The sequence below is a fragment of the Aythya fuligula genome, chromosome 21, assembly GCF_009819795.1.
Source record: "Aythya fuligula isolate bAytFul2 chromosome 21, bAytFul2.pri, whole genome shotgun sequence".
NCBI lineage: Eukaryota > Metazoa > Chordata > Aves > Anseriformes > Anatidae > Aythya > Aythya fuligula.
This window is the reverse complement of record NC_045579.1, coordinates 900,890-924,671: the sequence shown is the minus strand read 5'-3', so window position 1 is coordinate 924,671 and position 23,782 is coordinate 900,890. Positions and strand designations below refer to the sequence as shown.

Genomic DNA, 23,782 nt, shown 5'->3' with positions numbered 1-23,782 from the left:
AGCCACGGGGGGTTCTTCCAAGGTCCCCAAGCCAGTCCCCCAGTGGCAGTCCTACTGCTCTGCCCCACACGAGCTGGGGAGCAGTTGACCAGCATCCCGCTGCGCCACCTTCACCCTCGGCAGCAATGCATGGAGCAGAGAGCAGGGAGGCTTCGTGTTCCCAGGCTCCCAACCATCAGACACAACATTTTGTACGCTGACCGAATGTTATTTGGAAGTTACTGAAAACAAACACGTGCTCTCGATTACGCCCATGTACTGCAGAGCAACTCCGAAGAGCGGCGGTGTTGGAAACACAAACTGCTTCTCCAGAGGGTATCCTACACCCCTCGGACCAGGGAGCAGCGTGGCGCCGGACAAAGCTCGCCGGTTTTCCAACAGGCCTGAAGAAGCGTTACGATACTCGTCTCCTCCAGGGCTGCTCTGATCTGCAACGCATTCGCAGTGACTTTAAAAGGAAGGCGTTTGTTCCCCAAAACCCAGGGTTTTTCCTGGGCTTGGTTGCCCCTCTGAACATCTTAATTCTCCCACAGAATACGAGATGGCATACCAAAGTCACATGGCACGCAATTAAGCGGCTTTTACTCCTCTTGCCCTTTAAAACACCAATAAAGGGACAAAGCCATGTTCTTTCAGATTAACTGGGAGAAAACACAGGGAAAAAAAAATATGGAAGGCCAACACTTGTGCTGGGGACAACTGTTACTATATTTAGTTGCCTTGTTCCGCAAGCTGCCGAGCATCTGTTCCAGTGATGGTGAATGACTTTTTTCCTGCTAGTCAAGACAGCGTTAATTAGGTGAGCCCGGAATGATTGCTCCCACTGCTTCCCCACGCGCCCAGCTCAGCCCCGACACCCTGCCAGGGGCTCGGCGTTTGCTCCATCTTAACTGCGGACCCCAGCTCCTGGCCCCGATTGCTTTCATATTCAGGAATGCCTGAGCAGCTCACCGAAAGAAAACACAGCACGTTAGAAAGAAGTTTTTCAAAAGGGAGTAGCTGCCTAGGAGAACAAAACAAAAGCTCTGAGTGATTTTTTTTTTTTCCCAATACACACAAAATCACTCTCTTGCTACCCCTTTTAGTATGAAGACAATCTATAAAAAGGAATTTTCAGGAAAAAAAATAACACTATGTGATAAGCCAAGGATTCAAGACCAACTCCAGTATTTGCTCATCTGAGAGGAGAATTCATAAACAGTGTTGTAACCAATCAAGAGTGTTTTACAACCAAAAAGACAGCTTCTGCAAAACGCCTTCGTCTTAATTCCTTCTCTTAAAAAATGACTTGAAAGACTGCAAACGCCAGCAAGGTGCCCCCAGTAACTGGACAAGGAAAGAAAAGAAGATAAAACCAGCACACCCCTCCTACTGAACACGCCTGCCAGGCCTGAAGTTTCAGAGCCGTCCTTGAATTTTGCTTCTTTGGAAGCAGGATGGTCGCGTTTCCCAAACGGGCTCCTAGCAGAGGCCGGGCGGCAGCAGGACAGCGGGCACGCAGGCTGTGAGACAGGAGCCGCAGCACCTCGTCAGCCAAGGGGACACACAAAGCCCCCGCAGGCAGTGCTGCTGCCCAGGCCGGGGGATTCCAGGCAGGCTGCTCCCCAACTCCCTCCCGCTGGCAGCGCGGTGCCGCCAGCGGCCGCTCTCAGGCAGGGGGATGGGTGGGAACTCCATTTCGCAGGATCAGCTCCGTCTCCTCAGGCTCGCGCTCCAAAGGCGACAGCTCTTCTCTCCAAGGAGGCAGCCCTCCGCCTCGCAGCCGTGACACCGGGCCCTGGCGCACAAAGAGCGCGGCTCCATTGTCCGCGGGCAGTACCTGCACTTCGCCGGCACCCGCGGCTACGGGTACCTGGGGCAGAGACCCGGGCAGCCGGACCCCTGCGGGGGTCCCTCGCCCTCCCCTCTGGTACCCGCACCCTGAGCCAGATGCTTCGAGCGGAGCCAGATGTGCAGAGCAGAGGCACGGAGCGGCTGGAGCGTATTTTTACCCGTGTGTTTACTCGTGCGAGACCGGCCTCCTCGAAATGCACTAACGTTGAAAGAAATCTCTTTTCAAAACAAAGCGAGAAAATATAGGAATGAAGGGTTTTGCCTGGCAGCAAACCTCCCTCCAAAGCCACCAATCGAAACTCGCAAAGGTAGAAACAACAAAAAAAAAAAGTAATTAATTCAGAGCCTACCATTTTTTCCACATCCATCTCTAAGCAACAGTACCATAGCAACTTTTTCCTGCTTTAATACATCTTACAAAAGAGGAGGCACGGACAAAATAAGACCCAGGAATGTCAAATTTCCACTTCCATTCGAGTGCCTCGTATTTCCTCAGCTAGCTATGCCTGGAATTACACAAACAGCCCCGCAGCGCATTTTCTTCCCCGAACCCTGCCTTTGTATAACGCCCGATCCCGCGACCTGGGCTCGGGGACACCACAAACCACAGCAAATGCCCGAGTGCCATCCCCTCCGTGGGAGCCACCGGGAGAGCAGCCGACGGTGGCGTTGGCGGAATGCAAGGCTTGGGAGGGGGGGGCAAACGTGAAGAGAAGCGACGAGTAAATAGGTCGGCGCAGCCCCCGCTCCGAGCGCATATACGCAGCTGAACCTTGTTTTTCTTTGTATTTTTTTTTTTACGATTCCTGTTTTTTTCATTTCAGCTCCAGCCTCGCCACGTCTGGCTCCCAGCCCCGCAGGATCGCCCTGCGGCGGGGCCCCCTGCCCGCAGCCCGGGGGTGCCCGAGCCCCCGCGCCGCCTGCCCACGCCGCCGGGGCCCCGCCGCCATTTTAGAGGCCGCCTGGCAGCAGCCGGGTGTGGGGAGAAGCCCCCCAGGGCCACTCGGCTTGGCCCAGGGCTGCACACAGGCAGAGAGGGGACCACGAGCCGTGGCCCCGGACCCACGGGGGGCACGGTGCCACCCGTGGGGCTGTGAGCGAGGCGGGGGGGCAGCACCCACGGCCCCTTTTTGGGCTGAGGCTGCGGGCAGGGAGGCAGCCGAGGCCCGCCATCTGTCAGCGGGCTCCCCGGCCCAGCCTCCTCGCGTGTTGGTAACCACATCTATTTTTCCCATGGTGACTCATTATTAAGGACGCGCCGTCATTTTTCCAGCGCTAAGGCAGCAGAGCGAGGCAGACTGGAGGAAGCTTCCAAATCCTTTCGGAATTTAAAAAAATAAAAAATAGAAAACAAAAATCACTTGGTGGGAGGTCAGCGGCTGCACCCGGGGCTCGTCACCTTCTTCTTTTTTCCTAGGAGAAGCTTCCAGCGTGCAGCGCCGGGCACCAACTTTGTGCGCGCACGTTTCCCACAGCCGCGGTGCTGCCGCGACTCACGAGAAGCCTCCTCTCGCACGGAACCGTGCAGCGGGGAGGAGGAAAATACAACCGTGCAAACAGCCACTACTTCCTCGTGAGCTGCGCCGTGGGAGCTGGGTTCATCTATGCAACGACGACACACCGAGAGGGAGGAAAAAAAAAAAAAAAAAAAAAAACACACACAAAAAAAAAGCCACCAACAGCCAACAATAAGCGGCCCGGCCCGCGGAGCGCTGCCCTCGTGCAGGGCTGCGGGGCTGGGCGCTGCTTCCTCCGGGGCTCTGCTGAGTGCCCCCGGCAGCTCCGCCTGGCAGCGGGGGCACGGCCGCGGCCCGCTCCGGAGCACCGGGCGGTAACACGGCACGGCCCCGGTGCTCCGCGCCCCGTGCAACCCCCCCAACACCCCCCCCCCCCGCTGCCCCGCGGCGCCACTCACCGCTTGAAGTGCTCGATGATCTTCTCCTCGCGCACGTTCTCCGGCAGGTTGCCCACCCAGAGGTGCCTGGTTTCCCGCACCATGCTGCGCGGCGCGGGGCGAGCCCGCCGCCCCTGCCCCGGCCCCGGCCCCGGTCCCGGCCCCGGCCCCTGCCCGGCCTCGCGGCCGCCTCCCCCCGCGCAGCGCTGCCGCCCGCCGCCGCCGCCGCTCGCCCGCCGCCGCCCCCGCCTCCTGCCGGCCGCCCTCCGCCTCTTCCGCCGCGGGGCCCCGCCGCCCTCAGCTGCCTCCCCCCGCGGCGGCGGCGGCGGCGGTGGTGGCGGCGGCGGGCGGCACCATGGGCTGCGGGGGGGCCCCCTGGCTGCCGGGCGGCGGGCTCCCCCCCCCCCGCCGCGGCTCCGCTCGCTGCCGGCCGCCCCCCGCCTCGGCCCCGGCGCGCTCGCTCGCGCTTCCTCCTCCTCCTCCTCCTCCTCCTCCTCCTCCGGCAGCGGCAGCGCGGCGCCCCCCCCCCCGCCGCCCCCCCCTTCCTCCTCCTCCTCCTCCTCCTCCTCCTCCTGCCCCTCGCGGCTCCGCCGGCTCCGCTCGCTCGCCCCCCCCCGCGCCTCTCGCAGCGCCACACGGGGGCCCCCGCGCAGGCGCACTGCGCGCACGGGCGCGCGCCGCGGCCCCGCCGCCGGCATTGGGCGGGGGGGGGCGGGGGGTGGAAGGCGGGGGAGGGGGGGGGGAGCGGGGGGGGAGGAGGAGCGTGAGCGCGGAACGCCCCGCGGCCGGGCGGCGGCACCGCGCATGCGCGGGGGCGCGCGGGGGCAGAGAGGGGCGGGGGGGGGATGGGGGGGGCAGCGATGAGGGGGGAATGGGGGAGGGATGGGGGGGGGCACAGAAAGGGTGGGAAATGGGAAATTGGGGTGTGACCCCTCTGTATAGCCGATAAGGGGTACGCAGCGATAAGGGGGGGGCTGGCTTGCAAAAAAGGGGGCAAGGAGGAAGAGGGGGCGCGGCGTGAGGTGAGGGGGGGGACACAGAGCGGGGCTGCCCTGAGGGAGGGGGGCACCGTGAGACACGGACGGGAGGCGATGAGAACCGAGGGGGCTGCGCTGCCAGGAGCGGGGCTCAGAGCAAGGAGCTGCGTTACACAGCGTGGGGTACGCGGCAAGGAAGGGGCTGCAGCGTGCCGAGCACCCAGGGGGGAGGACACAAGGCGGGGGGGGCCAGGACGAGCCCTCCAGGATGCTCCCAGGAGCCCTCCCAGCGCGGTGCTCCCACAGGGCCAGGGCCGGACACACGGACACCCCGACACACTCAGAAGCCGGGGCCTCGAGGCTCCCCCTCTCCGTGACACGCAAACCAAAGGAAAACCCAGCGCGCTGCCTCGATGCAATCAGCAAGAGCGAGTAAAAAATTAATTTGGGTTAAGGCAGACAAGGGCCCGGTGTTGCGCGGCCTTTCAGGAGCCTATAGCGCTGTTTATCTCTAATGACTCCAAAGTTCAGAGCTATATGCAACCTCACGCGGGGCTGGCAGCGCTGGCCGCCCGCCAAGCGCTCCGGCGGTGGGAGGGAGGTCACTGAATCATCCTCGCTCTTATGCAAACGGCCACGGGCGCCTTGCTGCCAAATCCTTCCCCCGACCGAAACGGGGAGGCCGCGTCGCCCTGAGAACCGCGGAAAACAAACTCCCACCGTGCAGAGGTTCGGAGAGCAAGGCATCCCCTGCTCCCGCGCCCCAGCGTGGGTTTTCTGTGGGGATTTTCGGAAAAAAGCACCCACTGGGAGCTCCAGCTCCGCGCACGCTGCTGGCAGAAGTTGCCTGCCCCGGTGCTGGAGCGCGGGCAGGGTGAGCCGCCCACGACAAGCGGCACGGGGCAGGCAGCACTTTGCACCCAGCATCCGCCGTGAAAGGACGAAGTGCCGAAAAGAGCGTGCCAGGATGTGAAATTACAGTTGCAGGGATTTTGGTACTTAACACTGCTGACAAGGCCGCGGTCTGACCCATCCCTGCTTGAAGGGCAGCTCTTGAACCCGGAGCTGCACGTCCTTAACCTGGAGGGTAGCTTTTTGCACCTTCAGGAAAAAAAAGTGAGACTCTGCGCTGCTGATAATACCACTCATTTATGTGCCCAAAAATGCCCAGCTGATTACTGCCACAACACTCAGAGCAGCAGCGAGTGAGCAGTCTGAGGTCAGGATAAAACTGAACACGCACCCAGGGCCATTAGTACTTTTTTATTTTTTTTTTGAAGCCACATAAGCCAGTTAGCTGCTTTCACCACAGAGAGCAGACTAATATTTCAGTATTTTCCTTGGCCAAAGCCTCCCGCTTGCTGCCGGCGCTTTTCTATTGATTAAAACCATGTTCTTATTTGTTGGGATGAGCGGAGCTCAACTGTGCCACCTCTGCCCTTAGTCCACGCTCATTAATCTCTGGTGGGCACCTTGCAAGATGCCGCCCGGTCTGGCAGGACCCTGCCCAGGGCGGCTGAAACCTTCTAGCAGCAACTGGTCAAAGTCGTTGAGCTATAGGTCACTTAAACTTGCAAATCTCTTGATTTAATCAGACCTCTGACGCACATCAACCTGAGCCTCTGCAAACCTGGGTCTTATCCCCAGCTCTGCCGTGCGGCTGCAGGCTGATCCCTTCATGGCCCCGTGCCTCAGTTTCCCCAGTGATGACGGGTGTTAAACTGCTCTGCCAAACTGAGATCTACTGATTAAAAATAAATAAATACATCTTTTGAATGCAAACCATTTATTATTTAAAGCATGTGACCAAGCCACACACACACGAAAAGGCATTGCTAATGTACTCCACCAGAGTTTTCCACCACACATTTCTCTATGGAAATGGGCTTAGCTCTTTGTTTTAACTGGTCAAAAGCCCAACGAGCAGGAACTACTTGTCTATACCTTTTTTAAGCACTCCACAGGCATCCACTTTGGGGAGGAAAGAACCCCCCCCTTCCCTCAAACCATGCATCAAGTAGCTTTTCGATGCCATATTTTCCCCTCCCCAGCTGGGCATGCTTGCTGAGGCAACACTTCCAACCATTTTCCCTCCCTCCCTGCCAGGGAAACACATCCAAGGGACAAGAGAAAAACACACGGGCTCCCAGGTCCTTCAAAGAAACCTCTCGCGGGGTCACTGCTGTCACACCACAATCCTGAGAGCAGGCTGGCCAGCAGGGACGTCTGCAGGCCGACCAGGAGCTGTCGCAAACAAAGGCATGGACTCTGTTGACAGAAGAAATGGTTGAAAACAGTGCTTAAAAGGCTCCATTTACATGAAAGCCAGCTGGAAGAAGAGCACAAACCCCGGCCCCTGACGCAAAGCAAAGCCCTGGACCATTCTGATCCTTTCCATATGCTCTGGGGGGAAACTGTTCCCAGTTGCAACACGCAACTTGGGCAATGCCGCCGTGACGGGATTCCTCCAGCTCACTCTAAGATTTTAAAGAACACGGGCTGATGCTCAAGACAGGAGCGAGCACAACCTCCACCTCAGGAGGCCAAAGGGACCTCGATAAAGGACCAGCCTTATGTGGCAGCAGCCGCTGCTGTCCTTGTCACCGCAGGAGGGACACGTGCTCACGCCGCCCGTGCCAGCCCACGGTCCCGGCACTGCTGGCGACACGAGCCCGGTGGCAAGCACCAAGGGCTGAGATAACCCTGGACCCCGGTGTGCTACTGCCACGCGGGGGGCAAAGAGCCAAGAAGAGGAGAGTCCAGCTGCTCTCCTCCACCTGATGCCTCTCGGCCTTCGGCACACACCAGGGCAGTGTCCGGCACACGGCAAGGCACAATTTAATTACTCATACACGCGGTAGGTGTAGTGAGAACCCAGCTATCTCTGGGTATCTCGGTCAAACACTCAGTTAAAACATCTGCATGTTTCTTATCACCACTTGGAGAGGATTAAAATACCAGGCCAGATATTAATGAGGGAGCAGGTTATAAACCCATCTCAGCTTGAACACTGTGTTCACATCAAGAAAAGCAAAGCAAGAGCAGGACAGATCAAAAGAGAGCCATTAAAGGCGTGAGAAAATGGTGCTGCCATATAAGGAGCTAATAAAGTTAGCAGCTCTCCAGTTTGGAGAAAAAAAAGGGCAGGAGAATCAGAAAACATCCTTGGGGTCCATACAAAAAGCGAAGGGAACAGCCAGAGACAGCCTCGCATCTAGGAGGAAATGTGAATAAATTGAAGGGCACGTCACAGAGCGAGCAGACAACACTTGAAAATGCAAGTTCATACATTTTTAACATGTAACATAATGTTCGTAACATTTTTAACACTGTATCTTACACAAGTGGTGGAGCACACTGCCACGTGTTGCAGGGACGGCTTGCCAAACATTTAAAAAAGATTAGATACCGAACAAGGACAGCAACCAGAGCTATATTTGCTAAGACCGGGACTTCCTACGCTTGGGTCTGGCTTAGCGAGGGCTCTGCCTCTGGAGCTCGCAGCAGTGCAGCTGGGGCAGGGAGGCGTCACGCTGCTCCCTGCAGCTGGGGACATCGGCCGGCTGCATCGACCAGAGACCTGCAAGGATTGCAGCGGCCGCAGTCACGGCACGCAGCAATTATCCCCAGTGTCCAGTAGGCACCCAGCTTGCTTTGCTTTTTACAGGAAAACGGCGTGTTACTCAGCCCAGGGCTCTCAGACAGCACCAAGAACGCTCGGAGCTCTGCTTTGTTTGAGCTGGCCAGCTCCAGCCTCCATCTTGCCATTGGAAAATTTATTTACGTGCCCTTCCTGCTCATTGACTATATTTATTAACGTGACAGTATGGCAGCTGAATATCAAATTGCCAGCCAGGCTTTTATCTCATTTTTAAGCCAGCCTGAATTACCGGGCTAATTTTATTGCTTACCCATTACATTTTATGCAACGGATAATTTTCTCCAAGAAGGGATTGGTGCTGTTTGATATTTGGGCTCATGTGTTGCCAAGATGGAGGAGATCGGTTTATACGGTAACGCTTGGAACATGAAGCCTGGTTCTGGATCCTAAGCAACACAAAGCATAGGATTTGTATCAATAAAGCTATTGATTTGGGTTCTTGCCTCCTTGAGGGTTAGTGCTCCAAGCCTTCAAAACGTGATAACTCTGTCCAGAAGACTCCCTTCGAGTCACTGAAGTGGTTGCACCCAGAATTTAGCAATTCCTTTTCAAGCACTGCTCCCAGCTAAAGCCGGTGGTGGTGTTCTTATCCACACAGCACTGGGGATGGGAGCTGCCACAAAATACTGCCACTGTAGCCAGTGGGTTAGCATCAGCTACCTTCTGCAGCACAGTAAACACAGCTCAGGAGCCCCTGGAATTTGGTGTACAGTGAACCCGTTTGTATATATATAAAAGCACACTTCTGTTTTCAAAATACATTGCTACACAAAAACAGACGTTTCAGCACCGCACAGAGCAATTGCTAAGCCACGCAACCAAAACACCATGTGCACTCACAGGACTGCAAAAGAGCTCACTCTTGCTTACTGCGTAGCAAATATATTAGAATTAATACCTAATTTTTCATGAAACTTAGGGAAAAAAATAGAAACATCAAGGTGCCAGCTTCTGCCTTGGCCCCAAAGATCTCTGCAACCACATGAGGAGCTGTACCTGCTCGTTTTTCCCAAACACAGGGTATTTAAACAACCAAACAGAGGACTTCAGTCTTCCAGGCTGCAAAATAGGACGCTTCAGGGGAAAAGAAAGTGGGAGGGGGTTTGAGGGGGGAGGCCAGCCCCACACTGCAAAGGATTTAAAAGCAAACCAAACCATTCAGACAGAAGAGATCACTGTATTCTGTACGTTGCCATTTTTAACACCCCGTTGATGTGCATTAACTCTACATAAAAGGCCCCACATGCAATGCCCAGGAGGAATCACAGAAATTATGCTGAAGATGCTGCGGGACAAGAGTTTAACACAAAGAACACAGTCCAGCCCTGTGAGCTGAAGGCTGCTCTTTCCCACATTCCCCATCTGATTGATCGGCACACCCAGCAGAAAATAAATCGCAAGCCAGCCAACATCAACGCTTTTGTTTCACCAAACAACGTTTTGATACCGAAGCGACGTAACTGTGTTTTAAACGAAGCAGGCTGGGCACGTTCATGCCATGATCACTCTCACTTCAAGGAAAAGGCACAGAAGAAAAGTGCTTGCACATCGAGAGCAATCCCATCTTAAATCCTCTCCAGCAATACAGCACAGAACAGTTTATTGTCTAGCTTTGGCTTTCATTTTACCCTACCACTAGCTCTGCAGACCTCACGACGCATCTTTATGCCTTTTTAACTCTTCGCTATAATAGGAAAGCTGGAAAGGCTGTGGTTTCCCCCTTTACGGAGGAGGAGTGGAGGTTTCTATCACTCGCTTGCTTTTTGGCACCAGAAATTCAGGTTTTGTTTAGCTTGGAAACCTCACGGATGTAGTTCTAGTAACTCTTCAGTCCAAAGCATGGGGCGGTAAAAGTTCAGTGCTCAAGAGGTAACTCACTTAGTTGTCCCAAACTGCCAAGGAAAAGTAATTCTGAGTCCCACAGGGTGTGCCAGCCTGGAAAACATGAAATCATCCCAAACGGTCAGTTTGTTGGTCCACTGTACCTGCAGGCCAGCGGAGACCTCTGAGAAACACAAGGCTTATCTCCAAACACATCCTAGCAAGAGAATAAAATTATTTTCCTGCCCATGCTCATTTAATCCAAATGTATGAGAGACTTCAGGCACACGAGCTATTGGCAATTTCCACGTCCACCACACACCAGCTTCCCCCAGCTCTCCAGCACAGGGAGCACGGTATGAAATCTGGCCTGGACACCTCACACTAATCCTCAGCTAAATTTTTGCCAGAAGAGCATAAAGTCACAGCCACGCTACAAATCACTGCAGCAACCAGGCTGCCTCGCTGGCAGTGAAATCACTGCGTTTCTCATTAGGTGTTGCTCCAGCTTAGCAGGGCAGGGCCCCTCCGCTGGTCAGCCAGAGGCACTCGCACAAGACCAATGCCAATGCTCTCATTAAGGAACGCTGCACTCACACAACACCAATCCCAATATTCTCGTTAAGGAAGGCTAACGACAAGGTGCCAATACCCGCTCTCCTTGCTCGCTAGTAACCGCTAGGGCTCTGCCTGCTGAAGTCATGCACGACCTAGGAGAGACCAGAACCAGGTGCTTTTTATTACATTTTGCAACACAACAAAAGAAATTGCACCCAGTAAGGAACTATTTCCCTTCTTCCTGGTGAGCAAGCACAACCTTGAGGAATCAAGTAATGAAGCCGCAGCATCTCATGGGAGCAAGTTCACAGAAAAAATAGTTCAAGGGGACCCTGATCTTCAGCAACACAATTTAGCATGTTGCAACCCTCCCTCTGACGTCTGCGCATTGCATTTGCCTGAGCAAAATTAGGAGTAATATACTATTGCACGTAGGTCTGTTCACTTGTAGGGAAAGGGGCCCCACAGTTTTACTCCCTGGAGGCGCCCGCTCTCCCCACCCCTTTTGTGTGTGTGTGTTTTTTTTTTTAATGTGCCACACATCAGCACAATGCTGACAACTGCATTGTATGTTTTCTGCCTATGCAGCAGTTCAAGAGCACACAACTCTGGAAGGTTTTTTGAAAGGGGAAAGGGGGAGGGAGCTGTCCTTTGCTATCCCATTTTAACTGCATGGCTCGCTCTTCTGTGTGACTATGGGGAAGGGGAAAAAAAACAAAGGATTAAAAACAGCACCGATTTTAGCATCCAAAAGGATCAAACTCAGTCTTCTCCTGAGATACAGTCAATTGGGCTTAGAGTAAAAGCCACCATAGGCAAGAAAAAAAAAATACACTGGGGTTTCTTCTCTGGCATTGGACCCTAGAAGACAGCTCATCTATCCTCACTTGCTGTTGTTACAGCCTCTGTGTTTCCACACCTGCCAATGCGGAGATATTGGCAGTGAAAAGGGAAAATGGATGGAAGGGTATGAAAAGCCAGCCTGTCAGTTTTTCCACCTGCCAGCAGCAGCCTGATGGAGCCTTGGTGGCACAACTCCAAAGAGCAGTGACCAGAGCACATTACCAGCCTTCACAAATAGAGCTAATAGCTAATATCTCACATGCACTTGCGTTACACAGATAGGACCAGCAAACACAGCCTCCTTTAACAATAAAGATGACTAATCCACAGCAGTTTTTCTTTATTCCTTTTTTGTTTGTTTGTTTTTAAAGCCCACAAGGCAGAGCTTTTTCCAGAAGCACCGGCCTTTTCTTTTGTGAAACAGCAAGTGGTGGGAAGGGGAAGCCCTGGGACCTACTCATGCTATCCAGACAGAAGTAACCACAGAAGCATTGTGGCTTTCTGTGGCCAGTGTACAGCACACACACAACCAGACCACTGTGCCTTACAGTCCTTGGCAAGGCCAGATCCAACTGCCCCGATGGCTCTTGGATCGCTGCATGTTTACAGTACTTACAGAGAAGGTATCTGCCATGGAGTGGGAATTACACAAATAAGCTTGCATTTCCCTAGGAGGAAAAAAAATTACGGCAGAAGACAGCTTTCACCCATAGCATTGCAACAGTCCCCTGCGCTACCTGGGTCAGGGAAGGGATGTGCAAAAAAAAAGCTGCACGCAGGGTTGTGTAATCGAAGCGGAGCATCTGCATTAGCTTGGTGGGCCCAGTCCCCCCGGCAAGGTCATTCTGGCTTGCATAGAGACACATTAGTGCTCACAGCCTGCTTTAATGCAAAGCTGTGGTCAAACCACAGTGGAGCCAGCACTACAGGAGGTCACCTGGGGACTACAAGAAGGTAATGAATTAAAGAAAAGAAAAAAAATCTATAAGCAGATGTTTACTGACAAGCAGGCAAGTCCACATCTTCACTCCGGCAAAGAGCAAGAAGGAAGGGTCACTTGCGTGGAGCAGGGTGAGAAATAACAACCCAGTTCCCAGGACACAGCAAAATACATCTACAGAGAACACTAAACAGATTTAGGTTACAGCTTTTAGCCATCCCGCATACCAACCTACCCCCTCCCAGCTTTGCAGCCCTAAACCCCACCAGATCTGTCATTATTCCAGCACTCAGAAACGGAGATTTGCCACCGATTCCAGGTCTACGTGATTTTTGGTGGCACTATTAAAATACTTACCCACCTCACAGGCAGAGCTGTGAAAGCTTAAATATGTGTGTGTTTGCAAATGATTTTGAAAGCCTTCCAAGGAAGGTGCTGTAGAATTGTAAATCCTTCCCATTATTAATAAAATGGAGCTATTGTTCCAGCTCTAATCAAGACTTGTCTCCAGCTGGGCAATTTTAAAATGCAATTCAAAGCGCACACACACACACAAAAAACGATCATGAGGAAGCTTCAACCCACAGGCTACCGAAAAAAAAAAAAAAATCATTGAAACAGCAAGCTGTTGGGGGGGGGTGGGGGTGGATAAAAAATAATAACGCTGCTATTTAAAATGAATTCCAAGCAGAAGCACGTCGGGGCGAGGGGAAGCCTTTCTCCCACCGCCTGGGAAAGGTCACTTCTGCCATCAGCAGCAAAGCCTTGCTCCGCAGATCAAGGCTGCGGCAGTGCATGCAAGCGAGCGACCCCATTGCTGTAAGCCCAGCCTCATCCATCTCCATCAGGAGACATCTCTGCTTTTAATTTATTTAGCAAAGGGGGTGGGGGGAAGGGGAGAAAAAAAAAGAAGAAAAAAAAAGCCTTGCAAACACCTCCCAGCACCCCCTTCAAGGATGGGGAAATGTAGCAGGGGGGAGAGGCTCGGAAAGAGGCTGCGAGCAGCCAGAGCCCCTCCAAACCAGGGAGGGAGGGAGGGAGGGAGGTGGTGCATCCTCCTCCTCCTCCTCCTCCTCCTCCTCCTCCTCCTCCTCCTCCTCCTCCCCCGGCGGCAGGACCACGCCTGCCCGGCGCTGCGGCAAAGGCTCCGCAGTGGGTGCTCCCCTCCCCCGTGCAATTTCCTCTGCTGTAGAAACTTCTGGAATAAGCAGCCAAGCTGGGGAGAGGAGAGAAACCTTCCTACCCACAGAGGGAGAGAAAAAAAAAAAAAAAAAAAAAAGCGAGCGAGCCATAGAGCAGATAATAAAAGGGAAAGGAATGCACAAGGAGCGGGGCACGGCTCTGCCTGCCTGCAGCAAATCTCTGTATACAACATATGCGTGCCCGGCGCGGCGGGGTTTTGCAGCCTGCGAGGCTGGAAACAAAACGCACCAACACAAAAGCACAAAAAATGGTGGTGTTTGGAGCGCTAGATGGTGGAATAAAGGAGCTGATCCCTCCTCCCGGAGCTACAGCAAAGCCCTGCCACTTAAGTTGAACTAATTTGTCCTCTCTTTTTGGTACAATGAATTGTCTGATCTGGACTATTTGATTGCGTTTGCAGCTTCAGTTACTGGGGTTTGTTTTTGTATTTTTTGTTTCTCATTTTTGGTTCTGTTTCATTGTTTTCATTTTTTATTTTTATCTTTTAATTCAAAAAATCCTCCCCAAATATCCCATGGAAAAATCTACATCTCTGTGGAACAAATAAAACATTCAGGCACAAACTTCCATCATGGACTGTTAAAAAGAAATGGGTTGCTTTTTTCTTTTTTTCCTTTTTTTTTTTTTTTTTATTATGGCATTTTTTTCTTCTGCTTTTAGGATATATTGTAGTAGAAAGCCAATGGAGGAAAACACAGGTAATATATATATATAAATATAAAATCAAACATATATACGGGCCAAAATTGAGTAATTATATGTAATTAAATCATAGTGTTTTAGGTGTGTGGCTTTTGTTTTATATTCTGTAATCAGTCCTTGGAAGAAAGAGATATATAAATATACATATATGTAGAAATAAAATAACATCTGCATGGGCCTAAATCTATAATTCTAGGGGAAAAAAAAAAAAAAAAAAAAAAAGTAATAGTATTTTAGGTGTGTGGTTTTTAACAAAGCAGGGGCAATGTTATAATGTAACAATACTGTGGTGCAGAGAAAGGTAAGACAGCATTAACAAAAAAAAAAAAAAAAAAAAAAAAAAGGAAAAGAAAAAGCGTACGTGGTACCTTGGCTGCAGCCTCCAGCGAGCATTTGGATGTGACGGGGTGTTTTTTTACGGTATTACCACGTCTGATCACACCAAGTATATGCTTTTAATTACCCGAATGGCGGGCAGGCTGTCGTGCGGAGCCAGGCAAGCAGCAGCTTCTTCCCCGCGCCCCTCCAGCTCTGCAGATAAATCACTCCTTGGGTGTTTTGGGTTTTCGGTGCCTTTTTTTTTTTTTTTTTTTAATCACGTTTGGGCATTTTCCACGCTGTGAGGAGAGCCAGAGGCGGTGGCTTCAACCCCTACGAAGGAGAAAAAGCGGTGGAGGAGAATTAGGCATAGAACTACCCACCTTGGGGTGCGTGCGTGTGTGGAGGGGGCGGTGGAAAGAGCAATTCTGGCCCCAAAATCTTCACGCTCTGAGGGAAAAAAACACCCCAAAAGGGTCGGTGCTGGCGGGCTGTGGCGTGGGGGGACCACAGGGGCGATGGCGGCGGGGGGAGGCTGAGGCCGCCCCCGAGGCCGAGTGGAAACGCGCGTCTCCGGGCATTTTCGCGTCCTTTTGCAAAGGCGGAGGGGAGAAGGGGGGTGCGTGAGGAAGGCGCGGGGGGAGCTCGGGTTTCACCCGCAGCGCTCTCACAGCCCGCCTGGAGGGGCTCCGCACGCCGGGGGGGCCTCTCGGCCGTGCTCCTGGCACGGCTTTGCCCACGCTCGCCGCCCCGGCCCCGCGCCGCCCGTCCTTCCCCCCGCTGCCCGCCCGGCGCCATTTTGTCGCCTGGGCGCCGCTCGCCGTGGCCTGGCCGGGCGGCCATTTTGTGAAGCGAGCGGCGGGCGGGGCGGCTCCTGCAGTACCGCGAGCGGCCGCCACGCGCGGGCGAGGCGGCGCTGTGCTGCCTGAGGCGGGCAGCCCCCGGCCCCCTCCTCCTCCCTCTTTTGTGAGGCAAATATCCTCCTTTTGCTTTTTTTTTTTTTTTTTTTTTTTTTTTTTACTTACCACCGCAAAATGGGGAGGCTACGTAGTGCCCTTAAAACGCCAGGGTCGGCGAGAAAGGGAGGCGGCCGGCGGCGGAGGGGCGATGCCGATCGCCTCAGCGCAATCCTGCCTCGGACGAAGCCATCCGCAGGGGCGCATAAAGGAGATTAAAGTCTATTCCCCCGGCTAGGCTGTGAGGGAAAGTTTAGCCGCACGGAGAATTAAGGGATATATTTATTTCTAGGAGATATTCCCCCCGCCTCCTGCCTCCAGTGATAAATCACCGAGGTCAATGAGCTGCCCTGACAAACGCCCCGCTGCTGCAAAATGCAGCATTACCCCCGAGAGAAATCTATCCCAGCCTTTACATATATATATTTTTTTCAACAAAACCCCACACCTATGGACTCTAATCAACACCCCCGCAAAATAAAGAAACATAAGCTGCTTGAAGTCAGGTCCAAGTGAAAATCATTAATTCACAGCCAGGAAATGGGGCTGCAGGATGCTGTAATCGCCACTGACGCGATGAAATAAAGCTGGGATATAAAATGTCAAAGCCCTGCTTGCAGACATGTGCCATGCATCTATTTTCAGAAATAGGGTGGGTTGTGTTTTCTTTTTTCCTCTCTTTTTTTTTTTTTTTTTTCCTTGATTTTTTTTTTTTTTTTAACACAGCGTATAATTTGCAGGCTGGTAACGCTTGCATAACAGGCTGCATCGATTTCGCCTCGCGTATCAAAAACACAGTACGTGTTAAAAATAAATCCCAGCACTGGGTATTTAGGTGACAATCCTAGCCTGATCCTGCTTTGGGATCCTCTCATAAACATATCACAGCCTGGATAGCTTGCTTTTGCAGGGAGACTGGAAAAAAAGGAGAATAGTGCACGGTGGTTTGGTGTTTCTTTTTTTTTTACATCCTGGCCATGCTCCAAATTATGAAGCTGGAGACATTCAGGGCTTGCACTGCTCCACTTATTTTTAACCCAGAATGATTCCGTCTGCTTTTCATCCTTCTACCTCAACCAGACCACATTTCATGAAAGAGCTGTTAGCTTTTTAGGTTGCACTGAATACAGGAAGATGAAGGAATTTGCATACAGGAAGATGAAGGAAATGCGTCCAAATGGTCTGCTGGAAAGGACAACGCTGCAGCAATCTGGCTGGGATATGGTTGTAATTAACTCAGGTCAACCAAAGGAAAAACCCAGTTCTTTGGCTCTCTGTCCTGTTTAAAAGGAAAACAAAGCATCACTATGAACAGCTTTCCAGCCAGCAATGCCCCCTCAACTGCTCTAGCCTCAGTTTTCCCTCCTGAGAACTGACCCATTTTGCTACAGCGTTTGCTGGTGGCTGGCTCTCGTTCGCTGCTCCCCGGCGGCTTTCCACGGCCAACAGCACCTTGGAGGCGGTGATGGCAGAGTGAAAGCATGTGAGGAATCCGGCTCGTCTCTCCCCCTCTGTTCTCTGCCTGCTTTTTGCATTTCTCACGGCTGATGGGGCAGTTTCCAACCCGTTTCCCTTTACAGGCTTGCTTATGCTGCACCAAAATCTTCAGTTTACAAACAAAACCTGTAAGAGGCACAGTTGGTTACAAACCAAAACCTTGATCATCGATTTAAAAACAGTATGGCCATGCCTGTCAGCTCATCCTTCAATTTAAAAGCTCATTTTAACAAACATGGCTGTCCCTTGAGTTGCAAGAAAAAAAACCTTTGCAGGTTTTGTCATACACTCTCATATTCCTGGGAGCAAATTGGGCCCGCACCAGGGTATGGTATCGGATGCCTTCTCTGGGAAAGACCAGAGAAATTTTATCCCCGGGCCGCACCCAGGCTGAAGTGAAGAAATATTTGCATTTGCTTCTCCTTGGAGGGCAGCCAGCCTGCCTCGCAGGTCCCTCCCTGCTCGTCTTGGCCTGCCAAGAGGGATTGCAAGAAAAGACGGGCTGATTGCAGCAGCCAAGGGGCGGGCAGGGCCCGGCCGGCGCATTTCGCAGGCTCTCCTCCGTGCCCTTTTGCACCTCTGCTGGAAGGCAACAAGTGAGACCTTAAGCGGATTTTACACCTCTGGGTGGTCTCGGTGGGGCTCTGCAGGGCTTTGGGGGGCTCCCTGGGCAGAACGGGAGCTTTGCATTGCTCCAGGCGTGCTTTGTATTTTTGTTGGCAAATCCAGGTGCATTGGTGCTGAGTAAGGAGGCAGACTTTAAACTTTTCCCCTTGCAAAATCGCTTGTAAGGGGGTGAGGAGCCCAAGGACAGGCTGAGCTGTTGCAGACTGCATTTGCCTGCTCGTCGGCTGGATGGGACCCCCAGAACGTCTCCTCTGCACAGCTCAGCCAGGGCTGGAAATACAGCACAATTCCTTGAGATCCTCCCAGGGGAAAACCCAGGGCTGTGCTTTTCAGGCTTAACAACACTCTCCAGGCCCCAGCTCATAATGCTTCTCCCCTTATCCACCAAGAAAGCAGCTTAAATCAGCCTTTATCTGCTTACCTCCCTATCTGCCTACTCCTGTCATCCTCTGCTCCTGGAAAAAGAAGTACCAAATCTGACCATTTCTGCATCTCTTTGCCACGCCACTGAACTCTCCAGCTACACCTTGCCCTCCTCCTCTCCCCTCCAAGGCTTTGTATTGATAAAAGCCTTTCCCTTCCTGCCTCTGGCTAAAAATCGCCCCAGGCCCGGTGCTAATACACTGTTCTGGCTCGCTCTGTGGGGAAGTACTGGACTCCTTGCTTTAGCTCTGCGGAGGAGTAGCCTGGCTGTGAAGCACCCAAAGGTGCTGCACGGAGGGATTAACAAGTGTGCGGTGCAATAACACATCCAGAACACTGCTCAGCATCAGCGCTTCCATCCTCCCTGAAAACCTGGTCTGGGAAACACCTATACTGCAAAAAGTGGGAAGCCCTTTGCTCTCTGGCACTTCCCTTCCCCACTCCCACAGTCCTGCCCGTGTCCTTTTACTTTTCTGGCATCCTTTCGGTGCCTGGCTTTCCCCACAGAGCAGAGGCTTTGGGAATGAGCTGATTCTGAGCACTGGATTTCCCTGGCATGGGAGACGTCCCTGGCCAGCCAGACCCAAAGCCACCTCCATACGTGACTGTCCTGGCTCTGGGAATGACAACTTCACATGAGCATCCTATTTATAAATAGTTTACAGCGAGTTGTGACCTGATTGATGGCCATAGACGCACATTACCAACGTGAGTAAGAGGCTTTGTAGATGGGGAGAGACGGCAGGAAACATTTGCGGGGTTGCTGTGATTAATCAGCCAGCCAGGGCTCCAGTGCATACATTACCCATACGTTAACCCTTTCGTTCAGAAATACAGCACGTGCTGTTATTCAACATCACCTAGAAGCATTTATCTGCTGTTTTTCTGTTTGTTTGGCCTGTTGTTTTTTTTTTCTTTGTCCGGCTGGTTTGTAAAACACTCCCAAACATGATGAGTGCTGGTGGCACTGCTTGCACAGATGTCAGAAGCACAGGGAAAAGGGTTAATTTCAGCCTTTTTTTTCCACATTGGACCAAAGGAAAGTCAAAAAGCTCCTGCCAGCGGCGCAGTATTATCTCGGATAAGATGCAAACACGAGGCATTGGTACCAGTGCTGTCCTATCCAGAAGACAGACTTCAGACAGCTTTTTTCTGCCTGATGGGGGAATTTGTGCTCCGGCTGCCCTCTGCTGGCTCTGAGACTTGTTTGAGACGGCGCACGGACAATCAGCAAGAACAAACCTCCTAACATCCTTTTATCAGCGCTGCATTGCAAAATCCCAAGTCCAGCCCCCCAAATAACCCTCTGTTTTCCCCCAGCCTGCTGAATCACCGCGTCCCACGCCAAAATCAGCTGCGTTACCAGCGAGCAACCCAAGCAAGCTCATGTCCAGCCTCCTGCCACCCACAGCAGCCCATAAGTCAAGAAGTGGCTTTTTCCCTATTTGCAAACTTGTGTTTTGTAAGGTCTGGGACACAGGAAACGGGTGGATGAAAGAAAGTGCATTTTTAGGTTGGGGTTTTATTTAACTACAAGGAGCTAAATCAGTGCTGCTCTCTGCATCACCCCAGAGAGAAACGTTTAAATGAAACCCCAAGGAAGCTCAAGAAGAAAGAAAAACACCAAGGAAACCAAACCGGCCTCAGAAGTTTTTTTTTTTTTTTTTTTTAAAAAAAAAAAAAGCAAAGGAAACCTCAGCTCGCCCACCACTGCTGCTCTTCCAGGGCTTTTTCTGTTCGCAACGAGCGGTTGGGAAGAGGGCTGAGGGACAGGGTCCCGGCACATTGTGGTGATGAAACGCTGGTCCCGCCGCTCCCTGCGCGTCCACCGTGGGACAAGCGGGGTTTTTTCAGCAGGACGACTCGTTCCGCCGGCGGACGTGGCAGGACTTGCAGAGGAGGTGCTGGCCCAGGGGGTAGCACCCATCCTCCGTCGGCTCCGGCGACAGGGGTGTCCCACAGCTCTGCGGAGGAGCAGGGGGGGTGCAGAGGCCACAGCTGAGCCCCGCGCTGCATCGCATGCAGGACGCCGCGCCATCACACCCTGCTTTCTCCCCAAACCCACCTCGTGTCCAACACCAACCGCGGGTGCTTTGTGAAGGCACCAGGACAGCCCCACTTGTGTTTTGCCCCCCCTCCGTCCCCCAGGGCCGTACCTCGCAGCGGTAGCAGCTCTCATGGAAGCTGCGTCCCAGGCACTCGATCTTGTAGGTGTCCTGGTCCTCACTGGGGATGATGGGGAGCTGGCAGGCACCGCACACCGGGGCGTATTTCCTTGGTGGGACAAAGGAGGGGTGAGATGAGCCTCGGGGGGCGGCAGGGACCAGCCGAAAGCCCCCACCCAGGGCTGCTCTCCTACCTGTAGAAGTCAGCCACGCAGTACACCTCGTCCCGCTCATCCACCGCAAAGCTCTCGGCGCCGATGGCCCGGCCGCAGGCGGTGCAGGCGAAGCAGCTGGGGTGGAAGCCCTTGCCCATGGCCCGCACGATGCGCTCCGCGATCAGCCCCTGGCACTTGGCGCATTTCTCCAGCGTGGCCTGGAGGCGATGGGGGGAAGACGCTGGAGATGCCGGCGCCCCCCTGACGTCCCTGGGGGCACCGAGCGTCCCGTGGGGCCGGGTACCTGGTAGCAGGCGTCGCACGTGGGGCGCCCGTCCCTTTGGTAGTAGCGCTGCCCGGCCAGGCGCTGCTGGCAGGTCCGGCAGGTGAAGCAGTCGGCGTGGTACTGCTTGCCCATCGCCTCCACCGTCGGCTCCCGCGGGCCCACGGCTTTGTGGCAGAAGGCGCAGATGTCTGCGGGAAGGGACGAGGAGGGGGTTGGCCTCGGTGTCCCCAGCTGGGGACGAGCCTGTGCCATCCCCCTGCTCACCTCTGGAGCCGTCCCTCTCCAGGTGCCCGTTGGCATCCTGCCACGGCGGTTTGTCTGCTTGCTCCTGGCGAAATTTGGGCGGCCTCAGCTCAGCAGGGAAGGCGGAAGGAGCCTGGTGAGCAGGAGGCAAACGTGCGTTACGTGGAAGCCCTCAAGGGTGGGGAAACTGAGGCGGGGGGGTGACGGCACCCCGTGGGGCTGACCTGCAGGGTGGCAGGCGCTGCGAGGTCCAGCTGCTGCAGCGCCGGAGCCAGCGCCTCCGCGGACAAGGGCTGGGGCACTTCGGAGAGGATGAGGACCGGTGAGGACGAAGGCACGGGCGCTGGCGGGGACCGAGGGCAGCTTTCTGCAGGAAAAGCCAGGCACGGCGCGTTGGGAGGGCGATGCCAGCTCCCATCCCACCCTTCTCCCCCTGCAATAACTCCCCGACGCTCTGCCGCAGCGCTCCCCGACCAGCCCCAAAAGCAAACGCCAGCCGGGCAGGAGGAGACAAACAGAGCTGATAAGGGCCCGGCGATGGAGAGCAAACACAGCCCGTCCCCAGCAGCCGGATCCAATCCAGAGCTGGTTTGGGGGTTTGGGGAACGACCCCCCAGAAACACCCCTCCCCAAAAGCACGTCCCGTCCCCCCCCCTCCACCTGCACCCGCATCCTTTTGCAAAGCGTCGCCGCAGGATCCTCGGCACCGGCATCGTCCTCGCGCGCGGGACCCCACGGACGCCCCTCACCTCCGTTGGGCAAAGCCGGGGGCTGCGGCGGGGATGCCCGGGGGCGATGGGTGCCCTCGGGGACGGGGGGTGACAGCGCCGTTTGGGGCCGGTCCTTGGTGGCCGCCTCCCTCCGCGGGGGCACCAGGGTGATGAACACGGACGAAGCCATCCTCTTCTCCGCTTTCCTGGGGAGCATCGTGGAAACGGCAGGTGGGCCGGAGCTGCGCTGGATTATTATTATTTTTTTTTTTTCAAAAATAAGACAAAGGAAATAATATAAACACCAGAGCGAAATCTGCCGGTGTGCCAGCAGCCTGGTGTGCCTGCAGCCGCGCTGCCCTTCGGCCTCAGCCCGCCTCCTCCTCACCTTCCCGGAAAGGGAGAAGGAACGAGCAGCCCCGCACCCGTCCCACGTCACGGCCATAAACGGCCTCATGCCCGCCGGGATGTGGTGTAAAGGGACCCGGCAAAGTGCCCGGCAGGTGAAGCCCCCGAGGTCTCCCCTTTCCAAGCCTCCTTGGCCAACCCCAGCCTTCTGCAAGCTTTGTCAGCTTGTTTTTCCCTCTTATTGCCCAAACAGGAATGAAACCGCTGGAGAAACCCATCTTGCCTATTGGAAACAGGGTTGTGAGAGCAGCTGCTTTTGCACACCCTTTTTGGCGCGTTTTCCAGCTCCTCGAGCACCCCTATCTCTCCCTTACCACCCCCGGCACGAGGCACCCCCTGTTTTCTTTCTGCAGCTTGGGGAAACAGAGGCACGAAGGTGCCGAGGCGGCCCCCGCGCAGCGCCCGCCGCGCAGGCAGGATGCGCCCGACCCCGAGCGACCCCGGCGGGGAAGGAAAAGGGCTGCTGGCTCAGCTCCACCAGGGGAAAAGCAGCCCAGCTGCACAGGGAGCGGGGGAAATGCGCTTCCTCCCCAAACCTACCCGTGCAATGAGTTGCCCGGTCTCATGCGGCGCCCTGGCGGCGGCACGGGGTGGCTCCGCTCCCCCAAATCCCCTTCACGGGCATCCCCGCATCCTCTGCGGCGGGGAAAAAGCTCGGGGACAAGCACGCCGGTGACTTCAGCCTCTGACTCAAATGAAAGGGAGGAAAAGGAAAACCCAGAGTGGCTTCGCGTGCTCCCTCCCTCCCCGCCGGCGAAACCCAAACGGGCCCCGGCGCTGCCAGCCCTCGCCCGGCGCTCAAATCCTCGCCCCGGGCAGCCGCTGCTTCCGTGCTGCCTGGCCGGGCGGCAGAAAATAAGGGGGGAAAAAAAAGTAATGATCATAAAAAAAAAAAAAAAAAAAAAAATCTCCAGGGCTAATGTGAACCATGTGCTCGGTGCATTCCTCTTTGTGCTGGGGCGGCTGAGCTCCCGGCAGCCCCACTGCCGCCCCACCGGCCAGGGTGGCTGAAGCTGGAGGGGGGGGGGGCAGCATTAGTGGGGCTTGCACCCCGCTTTTTTTGGGGTCCCTCCTCCCCCCCAGGTCGTGCTTTCCCTCTGCAGAGCTGTTTTGGGGTGGCTGCACTGGGAAGGGGCCCTGCAACAGCTGCCCCAAAAGCTGGGGTGCCAGAGGCCGGGTGGGATCGATGGGGCTGGGGCTGCTTATGGGGCATCCCCTCCCAAACTGGGGCAGGATGCGGCCCCCCAGCTGCCCCCCAGCCCCAGGGACCCCCCCGGGCCCTGTGAGGACACCCGAGGGAGACAGGACAGGGTGGGGGGCGACCTCACTGTCCCCCCACGGCCCCGCTGTCCCCTCACCACTGACCCAGGGGGTGGCTCTGCAGCCCCCTGTCCCCCACCTGGGTGTCCCCCCTGTCCCTGCAGAGGGTGGCCCTGCAATCCCCTGTCCCCTCCCGGGGGGTGCCGACCCCCTATGTGTGCTCCCCCCATCCCATCCCCTCCCCTCCTGGGGGTGTCTCTTGCCCCCGTCCCATCCCAGGGCAGCCCTGCGGTCCCCATCCC

General features: G+C 54.8%; 2 protein-coding genes across 5 annotated transcripts in view; both read right to left on the bottom strand.

The window, feature by feature from the left end:
- The window catches only part of SPEN (spen family transcriptional repressor), a 65,027-nt gene extending 61,157 nt beyond the window's left edge, over positions 1-3,870 (bottom strand). For all 3 annotated transcript variants that reach the window (XM_032201226.1, XM_032201224.1, XM_032201225.1), the window contains exon 1: positions 3,749-3,870. In XM_032201226.1, the coding sequence (XP_032057117.1) occupies positions 3,749-3,831 (83 nt within the window). In that variant the 5' untranslated portion in view covers positions 3,832-3,870. The remainder of the gene's footprint in view (positions 1-3,748) is intronic.
- A 16,093-nt stretch (positions 3,871-19,963) lies between these two features.
- Positions 19,964-23,032, bottom strand: FBLIM1 (filamin binding LIM protein 1). Of its 2 annotated transcripts, none has more exons than XM_032201537.1 (8): positions 22,761-23,032; positions 21,852-22,059; positions 21,327-21,469; positions 21,124-21,235; positions 20,878-21,047; positions 20,613-20,791; positions 20,410-20,527; positions 19,964-20,217 (listed from the first exon to the last, which is right to left on the bottom strand). In XM_032201537.1, the coding sequence occupies exons 2-8, from the start codon at positions 22,027-22,029 to the stop codon at positions 20,104-20,106; spliced, it is 1,014 nt and encodes a 337-aa protein (XP_032057428.1). In that variant the 5' UTR covers positions 22,030-22,059; positions 22,761-23,032; the 3' UTR covers positions 19,964-20,103. The 2 variants fall into 2 exon arrangements, with proteins under 2 accessions (XP_032057428.1, XP_032057427.1); XM_032201536.1 differs by having other exon boundaries at positions 21,852-22,054.
- Positions 23,033-23,782: the final 750 nt, after the last annotated feature.